This window comes from Loxodonta africana, chromosome X, assembly GCF_030014295.1.
Source record: "Loxodonta africana isolate mLoxAfr1 chromosome X, mLoxAfr1.hap2, whole genome shotgun sequence".
Lineage (NCBI taxonomy): Eukaryota > Metazoa > Chordata > Mammalia > Proboscidea > Elephantidae > Loxodonta > Loxodonta africana.
In genome coordinates, this window is record NC_087369.1 from 21,547,506 (window position 1) to 21,559,737 (window position 12,232).

Genomic DNA, 12,232 nt, shown 5'->3' on the forward strand with positions numbered 1-12,232 from the left:
ACAAGGTAGTTAAAGAGAAAAATACCAACTTTTTAAAAAAACTCTAGCTACCAACCTGATTTACTGTGAAAATAAACACATCACTACTACCAGTAGACTATAACTAAATTACGATGCTTTTTATCTTTTTAGACAAAAGTTTTTCAAGGTGACTATCTTCAACCACAAAGCAAGCAAACTTTTTTCACTTATACCAAATTACCCAGGTTAAATGTTATCCTGTACCTCTTTTGAAAAGAGCTCCTCGCCTCAGAGTCTTCAGAGCCTCTTCTAGGTAACTGAGGGTATTTTTCTTCTTGTATCCACTGGTGCTTAAATTCATCTTCATGCCACTTTTCTTCGAATCTAAAAGAATCTGCTACTGACCTCTGAGATGGTTTCCCTCCTTTTCTACTTCCTCTAACTCTGTAGTCATCAGGGAAATATCTTCCTTGCACTTTCTGGGGATAACAATTCCTCTCATGCTCATTGTAGGGTACACCATCTGAAAACTTTGGCATATACTGAGATCTTCTGTTAACATCCCCTCTTTCTGGTGAATATACTCGGTGGAGCTTATAAACATTTTCTGAAGAGTTTCCTCTTATGTTCGGAGAAGGTGATCTATAATCATAAGACCGGCAATATTCATTTTCACGACAGTGAATTCTTGGTTTACTCTGTCCATACTTCTCACTGTCCATTCTCGAAGCAATGGGTCTTTTGGGATCCTTTCTATATTCACAGTCATAATGTCCATAAAATTGTCTTTGCTTGTAGTGGTCAGAATTTCTAGGTACTGGTGATAAAGACCTATGTAAACAAGTACAGAAAAGTTTAGCCCATTTAAAGACAATATACTAAGTGTGTCTTTATATGACCTACCTAAAATATTTACTTTTCCTAGAGTTGCACTGATTCATCTACTCAAAGTAATCAATGTGCTACATCTGCATTCTAAATTATACATTGGAGGTTTGATTATGGTACTGTCCAATTCAACAAGCACACTCTTTCCACGTGTACTAATGTTTTCCATGTGTATATCAAAATAAATTGAACCCATACATCCATGGTCAACTGATTTTCAACAAGGGTGCTAAGTCCATTCAATGGGAAAGAATACTCTCTTTAATAAGTGGTGCTGGGACAACTGGATTTCCACATGCAGAAGAATGACGCTTGCCCCATACCTCACACCATATATGAACATTAACTCAAAATAGACCAAGGACCTAAATGTAAGAACTAAAACCATAAAACCCTTAGAAGAACCCGTAACCCGCTGCCATCAAGTCGATTCCAGCTCATAGCGACCTTACAGGACAGAGTAGAACCGTCCCATAGGGTTTCCAAGAAGCGGCTGGAGGATTCAAACTGCCGACCTTTTGGTTAGCAGCTGAGCTCTTAGCCACTGCGCTACCAGGGATCCCTTAGAAGAACACATAAAAGCAATGCTTCAAGATCTAGTTTTTGATGGTAGATCCTTATATATCGCACCAAAAGCACAAGTAACAAAAGACAAAATAGACAAATTGGACTTCATCACAATTGAAAACTTTTGAGCATCAAAGGACTTTATCAACAAAGTGAAGAGACAACCTACAGATTGAGGGAAAATTGGGGTGAATAACAGATAAGAGTTTAATTTACAGAATATATAAAGAACTCCTACAACTTAGTAACAAAAAGATAAACCACCCAATCAAAAAATGAGCAAAGGACTCAAAAAGATATTTCACCAAAGAAAACACAAACGGCCAATAAGCACATGACAAAATGCTGAACATCATTAGTCATTAAGGAAATGCAAACCAAAACCACAATGAGATACCACTTCACTCACACTAGGATGGCTATAATCAGAAAAACGGAAAACAATTGTTGGCGAAGATGTAGAGAAAACTGGAACCCTCACTCACTGCTGGTGGGATTGCAAAATGGTACAGCCCCTGTGGAAAAATTTGGCAGTTCCTCAAAAAGTTAAACATAGAATTACCACATGACCTGGCAATTCCACTCCTGGGTATATACCCAAAATAACTGCAGGCAGGTATTCAAACAGTGCACCAGTGTTTACTGCAGCATTATTCACAACAGCCAAAAGGTGGAAACAACCTAAATGTCCATCAACAGATGAACGGATGAATAAAATGGGGTAAATAAACACAATGCAATACTACTCAGCCTTAAAGAGAAATGAAGTCCTGATATGTACAATGACATGGAAGAACCTTGAAAACATCATGCTGAGTGAAATACGTCAGTCACAAAAAGACAAATATTGTTTAATCCCACTTACATGAAATATCTAGAACAGCAAAGGTACAGAGACCAAAGTTTATTATGGTTACCAAAGGCTGGAGAGAGGGAGGAAGGAGAAGTCAATCCTTACGGGGCAGGATCGGCGGGGATGGAAAAATTTGGACACAGTGGTGATGATTACACAACATGATGAAAATAATTAGTGCCACTGAATTGTACATGTAAAAAATGTTGAAATGGCAAATGTTTTGCTTATATATATTTTTATCATAATTTAAAAAAAATGAGTTGAGCACACCAGTCCTACTGCAGGAGGACCAGCTCAGGTACACAGGAGGATCCGTACTGAAAAACGGCTGACAGCAAACTTCTGGCAAAAGGAGATGCAGTGACTTCAAACGGTCAGTGAGCAAAAGCTTGTATCAGGTTCAATGGCCAGGTAAGAAACGAGCAGAATGAAGGCTAGACTTAAACAAATAAATGTATAAGAGAGTCTCTGGCAAACTGAACATGATCTCTAAAATTAGATTCTAAGATTCTTAAGATGCTACAATAAACCTAAACTCAGACCCAAGACTGACCCCATAGTTTCTCTAAATGATAATCTATTCTCTCAACTAAGGTTGTATCAAGGAGCAAAAAATATATACTAACAGCAGGGGGTGGGGGTGGTGCTTAAGACTTGAATCTCAGGCTTACTTTCTCCATTAAAAAAAGACAAAAAAACCAAAAACAGTTGCCTTTGAGTCAATATCAACTCATGGCAGGCCCGTGTGTGTCAGAGTAGAGCTACGCTCCATAGGGTTTTCAACAGCTGATTTATCGGAAGGAGATCATCAGGCTTTCTCTGAGGTGCCCCTGGGTAGACTCAAACTGCCAACCTTTCACTTACCAGCTGAGAGCTTAACCGTACTAATATAGATAGATCAATTGCTTCTCTTTCTCAGACCTTCCACTTATCTAAAATGAAAAGATGTGCACTCTAAACAGAACTTGTAACTTTGCTATATGTGTGCTTTCATACAGCAGTAACGATCTTCAGGACAACACATTTTATTGTAACAACCTTTTTCAATACCTCAGCACTGCCAACAAGGAGTCTTTGAGTTCCACTAAGGAGGAAGGTACCCAGGGAAACCAGTCTGGGTTATGCAGATGAAAGGTAAGAGAAAGGAGTGAAACCATCCGGAATACAATGAAGTTCCATTTGGCACCTGGGGCCCTTTCCCCCCATCTGACCTGTCCTCTCTCCCTAATTTCTCAATCTTCTGAGAGTTTAATGTCTCCTAGTCAACGAGGAAGCTACCCTTGCAGCTTTTATCCTCACTCCTCTTCAAAAATTGCCATCTTTAGTTGCAGCATCCAAGAGCAAAATTCTTTCTTTTTGGTGGCAAGTCTGAGTCCTCCCAAGAAAGGAGGCAGGGTCATCTTCTTCAGGTACACACTGGGACTTATATGCTGGACTTGGCAATATCTCCCTTTGGAATCACCCTAGCTAGACGTATTGGCAAGTGTGTTTATTAGCTGAAACAGAACTTTGTCATCCAGCTGCTGTACCTCATCCCAAAAAGCGGCAACTGGAGCCTCTGATGGGTTCCCTGAAGATTTTATCTCTTTCCCTGATAAGGAGAAAAGCTGGCAGTCAGAGGCAGAGGGCTTCCAGCCTGAACAAAATGCCCAATATTTTACTTTAATTCTTGCTTCACATTAAATAGTGCTTTGCTATTATAGTTCATATCATATGTTTTACTGGATTTTATCTTAAAAAGTCCTTTTCTTCTGAAGAAGGTTGCTGGAATGGTTGCTAGCATTTTGAATTCTCCTAAAGGGCAAAAGACACCCAAGGAGTTTGTTAGGAGTTTTCTGTATGGGTCTCTCAAGACACTGATGACTTTTGTTCTAAGGCAAATAGCCTTGGAAGATAAAGACAGTATCTCCTTCAGAGGCAGAGGGCCAATCTGTTTGCTGTCCAAGATAATAAGATAATGTCTCCCTCTGGAACAAAGGTTGAGCGGGTTTGTTTACTCCTGATTGAGGGTTTCTAAGCATAGGTTCCTTAAAACTGTGCCCTAAACCCACTGCTTTGCAGCATCCACCCTGCCAGTGCTCTGCAGCACCCCTGGGGGACTCAGAGGTGAGGACAACCAACATGAACACGAAACTCATGTTGCCTCCTGTACTATGAGTAATAAAGGCCTTTGCTTCTGAGCCAGGACTGTGTGTGGCAGGCTAATGTGTTAGCTTGCAAATAGGGTAAAACAACTGTCCCTTCACAGTTCTTGACAGTCCTAGAGAGTCTATAAATCAGGCACTAAGTTTGCCAGGGTCTCTTGTGTCCCCTCACCAAGGCCTACTACAAAAAAAAAAAGGGTGACACAAAATGACCTCTGTGATCTCCTCCATGTTAAAACCATTTCCTTCTTTACATTCCCTTTTGTTTCTGAAGCTACTCTTCATTACAATTTGGTCTTATGAACTACAAAATGAAAACTCCTGGTCTGCCTTTTGTATATGCAATTATGGTCCTTTTTAAAGTCCTAGAACATACTGGTCGCTTTCACAGCTCTACACCTGGAATACTTGTCTCTACTCTTTCTGCCTTTAGAACTTCTACCCATCCTAATTATTTGGGCTGATAGCTGTGGGGATCATGGTCTTGGAGAACACCTAGCTCAACTGGCAAAACAGAGTTTATAAAGAAAATGTTCTACATTCTACTTTGGTGAGTAGCGCCTGGGGTCTTAAAAGCCTGTGAGCAGCAATCTAAGATACTCCAATGGTCTCACCCCTTCGGGAGCAAGGAAGAATGAAAAAAACTAAAGACATAAGGGAAAGATTAGTCCAAAGGACTAATGGACCACAACTACCACAGCCTCCACCAGACTGAGTCCAACACAACGAGATGGTGCCCAGCTACCACCACTGACAGCTTTGACAGAGATCACAATAGAGGGTCCCGGACAGAGCTGGAGAAAAATGTAGAACAAAATTCTAACTCACAAAAAAGACTAGACCTGCTGGCCTGACAGAGACTGGAGAAACCCTGAGAGTATGGCCCCCGGACACCCTTTTAGCTCAGTAATCATGTCACTTCTGAGGTTCATCCTTCAGCCAAAGACTGAACAGGCCCATAAAACAAAACAAGACGAAAGGGGCACACCAGCCCAGGCGCAAGGACTAGAAGACCGGAGGGGACAGGAAAGCTGGTAATAGGGAATCCAAGGTCGAGAAGGGGAAAGTGTTGACATGTCGTGGGGTTGTTAGCCAATATCATAAAACAATATGTGTACTGTTTAATGAGAGGCTAGTTTGTTCTGTAAACCCTCATCTAAAGTACAAGGATAATAATAATAAGAAGAAAATTCTACCCATCCTTAAATGCCCAGCCAAACTCTCATCTCTTTTTTGACAACTTTCCTAGCATCCTCCTTTTTCCTCCATGAAAGCAGGATTAATTATTCCCTCTGTGGATGCAGGATACTTTCTCCCAGTCACCAGCACAGCAGTTTTCACACTGTGTTATAGTTGGCTATGATGTCAATCTCCCCAGCTGGCCTGTGTGCTTACTGAGGCCACGTAAGATGCCATATTTGCCTTTGTATCCTTGGGACCTGCCTTTAGCAGATAATACAATAAATACTAGTTGAATTATTCCAATCTAATTACACATACTATTTATACTACCAACAAGAGGAGAGAGGTGCGCTGAACTACAACTGAGTTATTCAAAATTCTATTATTCTGCCATAAATAGGAAACTCCCTCTTTCCTAACTCCCAAGTTCTTCAATGATATTATGAAAAAAGTAAAATAAAACACATACTGAAGAGTTCTAAACCACTCACTAGTACAAAACAAATCTATTATTCTGAAAGATATTTCTTACCCTCCCTTGCTACAGCTATCACATTTTTATCATGGATTCATTCTAGCCATTAGCTGTAATTAAATAAAGGTGTCAGCTCCTAGAATCTAGAAATATGATCTCTACCGCTAAAAAGAAGCTACTATGAACAACAAGCCCTATGAGCTTATTAAAATAGGCTTTTACCAGTGCTGGTGAATTTGAGAGTTGCAGCACATCACAGATTCAAGCTTACTCTGCTAAGCTAAAAAGTGCTCACCTTTGTTTCCACCTGGGGGATCGAGATCGAGACCGTGCCATCCTTTGACCCGTGAGCCACTATCCACTTTTTACACTGCAAAGAAACACAGTATTAGCAAGTTTATAGAAAGAGCCTGAAATCTGTTCTAAAACACGGTGAATGCCATCAAGGAAAAGTTACTCAACCCCTATGTGCCTGTTTCCTCATCTTTAAAATGGGAATAATAACAGGATTCAAACTTATTGGAATGTTGTGAAAATAATATTAATTAGATTACAGGTCAACAAACTTTCTATAAAGGGACAGACCCTAACTATTTGGGGCTTTGAGGGCAACATAAGGTCTTTGTAACATCTTTTTCTTCTCTGTTTAACAACTCTAGGAAAAGGTAAAAAACATTTTTAGGTCAAGGGTCATACAAAAACAAGCCCCACAGGCCAAATGCACTGTACTTTGCAAACCCCTGAGTTAAATCATGCAAAGAGCTTAGAATAGTGCCTGGCACATAGCAACTGCTAAGTAAGAATTCAAAAATAGACAAAAATTAACCATGATTTCTCCATCTGAACGTAACTACTACTACCTTTCTAGCTTTTTCCATTTACGTACTTTTGTCAAAATATATAGGAATACATGATGGTATATTGTTTTTTAAAGTTGCCAAATAATAAGAATTAGAATTCCTAATTATAATATTCAATTGTTGGCTAAAGTTTCACAAGATAAAAACACCATAACTTAATTAACCATTATGAGACATTTAGTTCACTTCTGACTTTTTGCTAAAACAATTAACATCCAATTAGTAAATTTTAAAAAGTACTTCTAAACTTAACTTTTCATATATTCTCTAGTCTTTAAAAAAAAAAACTGATACCTTTAGGACCTTAATTTTTTAAATACATAATTAGGGTATAATCTTCTTTGCTAGCTATTTACATCCCAGTTGTCCTCTTCAGTTCTGATACTATAATTAGTTCTGATATTATAATTAAGTAGTTCTCAACTTTTTTTACTGGCCCCAAACTCCGGTGCCTTTCAAAATTATTACCATGGATCCATGAATCATACAGCCTCCATGCACAGACTACAGACTAAATAAATATATGTCCCACATATTATATACCTCTATCCTACAAATTTTTGAAAATACTGTAGTGATTAACAAAATATAAATGGCTTTTTGTCACTGTTGTCTCTCCATCGACTGATACAAAAAGTACAACTATGATTACATGGATATCGGTTAAAAAGGGAATCCTCATCCTCCAACATTTACAAACCAAATTTCAAAAGAAAGTAAAAACACAAAGTCAAAGATCTTAAACCAGATCACTCACCAGAGGAAGTACATTCAATTCATTTAATTATACACTGCCTCTTTCCAAAATGAATTTGAGGCTAGGAAGAACAATTAGTTCAGATACATAATGAAATTATGACATGAAAAGGCTTAATTTTTAGTTACAAATGTCTACTTTGTAGATAAAAATATAAAAATTCATTCATTCAACAAATTTTACTGAGTAGCTATTATTTTTTTTGGTAGGGTTCTAGGCACTGCGGAAACAGCAGTGAACAAAAACAGGCAAAAATCCCTGCCTCCAGGGTGCATACATTCTACTGGAGGAGCTTATAACTTAACTAAAGAAGCTAAAGAAATTTAACAAAAATAATAAACTCAAAGGTTGCGCACAAAATATTGCTGGCGATGACAGAAATGATAATTTGTCTGGAGGATAATCTTTTTTAAATAGCTTTGAAATATAATTCATATACAATTCACCCATTTAGAGTAGACAACTCAAAGTTTTTTGGTATATTCACATAGTTGTACAACCAACATCACAATCTAATTCTAGAACATTTCGTACCCCTTAAAGGAAGCCCCATTAGCAGTCACTCCTCATTCCTCCCCTCTTCCCTGACAACCATTAATCTACTTTATATCTGCCTCTAGAAACTTGCCTATTCTGGACATTTCATATAAATGGAATCATATACTATGTGGTCTTTTGTGACTGGCTTCTTTCACTGAGCATAATATTTGCAAGGTTCACCCATGTTGTAGCACGTATCACTACTTCACTCCTTTTTTATGGGCGTGTGTATATTTTATTTGTTTATTCATGGGTTTAAGTCCACACGTTGTTTTTTACTTTCTAATAATTATGAGTCGTTTGTATACAAGTTTTTGTGTGGACATCTGTTTTAATTTCTCTTGGTTTTATACCTAGGAGTGGAAGTGCTGGGTCACAAGGTAACTCTACGTTCAACTTTTTAAGGAACTTTTCAAAGCAGCTGTACCACTTTACATTTTTACTAGCAATGCATGAGGGTTCCAATTTCTCCACATCCTCACCAATACTTGTTATTGTTCATCTTTTTTATTTAGTCATTCTAGTGGGTGTGAAGTGGTAACTCACTGTGGTTTTGATTTACATTTTCCTGATGACTAATGAGGGTAATTTTAAAATATGTAGGAAATTACGAAACTAAATCATGCTTCCTTTCATCAATCTAGAAATTGCACTTTAAACTTATTATTCTAAGAAGGTAATTTTTAGAAAAGCAACTGTGTATACTGGTATTTCTATCAGCTTTATTTATAATAATAAAGAAAAAAAAACACCCAAACCAGTTATAAGCCAAACGCTCAACAATCAGTAAAAGGTTAAACAAATTTAAAATATGGTCATGCATTATTTATGTCCATGATAGATTCTGGAAACAGGACAGACATTACACGATTTGGACGTTGTGTAAATACCGTATTACATATAGGCAGTCTCCAAGTTAAATGCCCAGCCTCACCTGAGGAGCAGAAGCAGCCTGGGGCCCAGCAGCCCCCACCGCAGCCTGCCCCGCTGGACAAAGCTGTAACCACCGGATACAGGAGGCTGGCCTTGGCAGGTGTGCAGCTGCAGGCCCGGTGGGGGCTGTGCTGTAGCCAGATTGGGACTTTGCACACATCTGGGTGGAGGGCAGAAGGCACACAGTAGGTGTGGAGAGGTGGCCGATGGGTCCGGGCAGGGAACGGGTATGCGAGTGCCGGTGGTCCTTGCTGCTGCTGCCATGCGTGTTGGTGCAGCCACTTCCTGATCATGTGCAGCCACTGCTACGACCCGGGGCCAGCTGGTGCCCCTGCCAGGAGCAGAGGAACCCTGCCAGAACCAGGAATGAATGGCTGCATGGCTGCTGGGTGGGTGAATGGAAACCAGGCGATGGGGGAGGAGGCACTGCAGGGATTGGGGTGCGTCCTAGAGCCCCACTGCTCATTCACTTTGGGGGCCTGGGGTCTTTAAAACCATTGGGGGAAAGAATAAACAAAAGGAGAGTTGATTTTCACTAAAAGAAAAAAAACAACTTATGGAACCACAGATGTTGCCAGAATGGACATTATGCGGCACATGACTTCACATACCTCTAGCTGCTTCCTAACTTTCTCCCACTCCTATGTATGTCTTTTCCTCCATATACCCTATTAGTCAACCATGCCATACTACATGCTTTTCCCTAATCAGGTCATGTGGTTCCTAACCACACATACAGCCTTCCTTCAGTCAGCCTGACAAATCCCTATTCTTTCAAGACTCCCTGACCTTCATGTCCCCTGGGACTCTTTCCTTGATTTCTTTTCTCCCCACCTTTTCTTTTTCTTGGGAAATCTGGATTTATTCTGCAATTATTCCAATACGTTACAATTATTGATTTACATAATTCTATTTATTTCAATAGGCGAAAGTCTCCAAACAGCGTATCAATGAACACAAAACCCCAATGACCTATGAACATGAGATGCTCAATCTCATCAGTAATTGAGAAAATGCAGATTAAGATCATAGCCATTTCATATTCATCAGATTGACAAATTTTAAAGTTGCATATTCCAGAGTGTTGGTGTGGGTGTGGAACAACAGGAACTCTTCATATACTGCTGGGTGAGAATACATGAGGATAACCAGTTTGGAAACAGTTCAGTAGTACCCAATCAAGTTGAACATACCCACATCCTACAACCCAGCCATTTCACTCAGGCATATACCTTAGAGCAGTGAATCTTAAACTTTAATGTGCATCTGAAACACCTGGAGGGCTGGGTTAAAACCCAGATTGCTGGGCTCTATCCCTGGGTTGGGCCCCAGTACAAATTTCTGGCAAGTTCCCAGGTGATACTGATGTTGCTGGTCCAGGAACTACAGGACCATTGGTTAAAAGTTGAGATCATCTAGGAGAAAATGTTTGCAAGTGGGATTTACTAATCATGTGATTAAAAGAAATATTACTTAAAATATTTGCCTTTGGCTGATATTAAAATTCACTTTATTAAAACTCAAACTATTCACTCAAAAATGGGTGAATTCCCCAAAGCTAACTCTTCAGACAAAGATTAGACTGGACTATAAGACATAAAATGATACTCGTGAGGAGTGTGCTTCTTAGCTCAAGTAGATAAAAATACATGACACTAAATGGGCGGCTCCTGTCCGGAGGTGAGATGAGAAGGTAAAAAAGGACAGGAGCTGGTTGAATGGACATGGGAAATTCAGGGAGGAAAGGAGGAGAGTGCTGTTCTATTATAGGGAGAGCAACTAGGGTCACATAACAATGTGTGTATGAATTTTTGTATGAGAAACTAACTTGAGCTGTAAACTTTCACTTAAAACACAATAAAAAAAGGAAAAAGAAAAATGGGTGAATTTTATCGGACATATCAAAGCTGTAAAAGAAATGAAAATGTCATAAACTTATATCAGATACTATAGTAACATCTGCACAACTCTGTAAACACTAAAAACTACTGAATTATACACTTTAAACAGGTACAATATATCTCAATAAAGCTGTATTTAAAAAGTTAACTTTGCTTGCATCATCAACTGGCAATGAAAAGTACTGGTTCAGGGGCTTCATGGGTAAGAGAGTGAATCTGACTAGGGGTAAGCCAAATCCAGGTAGCAGCCTATTTTTGTATAGCCTGAGCTAAGAATAGTTTTCACATTTTTAAAGGGTTGTAAAAAAGAATAAGAATATGCAACAGACTATACGAGGCCTGCAAAAGCCTAAAGTACTTATTATCTGACCCTTTACAAAAAAAGTCTGCCAACATCTAATTTAAAGGACTTAATTGTGACTAAACCCAGAAACCCAGTGCCGCTGAGTCAATTCCGACTCATAAATCAAAGGGACCAGTTTTAGGAGAGATAGCAAGGACTGAATCACCACTACAGTTTGTGACTAGGGAGAAAAAGATACCAATAACATAAATTAGTTATTATTGCTACTTCAGAGTGAACTTGCAAAGGCCCAGGAGGAGTGAATGAACCCCTCTGGCTCTGAGCATATAAATGAGATGACTGGGCAGCAGGACCATCCATTCTCAGAAGAATGCTGAAGAAGATATTGGTGCTAAAAGAGGCCAACCCCACCTGAAGAGCACTAGACCCACCCCCTCTCACCCAGCTTAAGGACCCTGCTGTAGCAATTCTCCCCTCTCCCACAATAACACTTTCCCCTCTCCCACAACATCACCTTCCCCTCTCCATTAGATATTCATTAGCATACAATCCTGTGAAATTCTCCCACCTCTCTGGAACCACATCCCCCTTAGCTACCATCCTATTTTTCCTTTTACAACCAAACTCCTCAAAAGGGCTGCCTGTATACCAAAGTCACTATCTCCAATTCTCCTCTCATTCTTACTTGACCCCTCACCAATCTGGATTTCCGCCCCACCACTGCACCACAAACACTGTAGTCAAGACCATTAGTGAAATTCATGTTGCTAAATTCTATGGCTAATTCTAAGTCCTCCTCCGTGATCTACCAGCAACATTTGTCAATCATGCTTTCCTCCCTGAAGCACTTTCTTCACTTGGATT

The 12,232-nt window shown here is 39.5% G+C and overlaps 1 protein-coding gene across 9 annotated transcripts in view; it reads right to left on the reverse strand.

Annotated features, from left to right (window-relative positions):
- Positions 1-12,232, reverse strand: part of BCLAF3 (BCLAF1 and THRAP3 family member 3) — a 72,252-nt gene that overhangs the window by 44,618 nt on the left and 15,402 nt on the right. For 8 of the 9 annotated variants that reach the window (XR_010319743.1, XM_023555168.2, XM_023555167.2 and 5 more), the window contains exons 2-3: positions 6,369-6,443; positions 226-792 (exon numbers count right to left, since the gene is read on the reverse strand). Coding sequence is in view for 8 of the 9 variants with exons in the window: in XM_023555168.2 (XP_023410936.1) it covers positions 226-792; positions 6,369-6,409 (608 nt within the window). In the remaining variant the exon portion in view is untranslated. Of the gene's footprint in view, positions 1-225; positions 793-6,368; positions 6,444-9,164; positions 9,515-12,232 lie in introns of all 9 variants that reach the window. The other variant, XM_064278069.1, reaches the window with a different exon arrangement.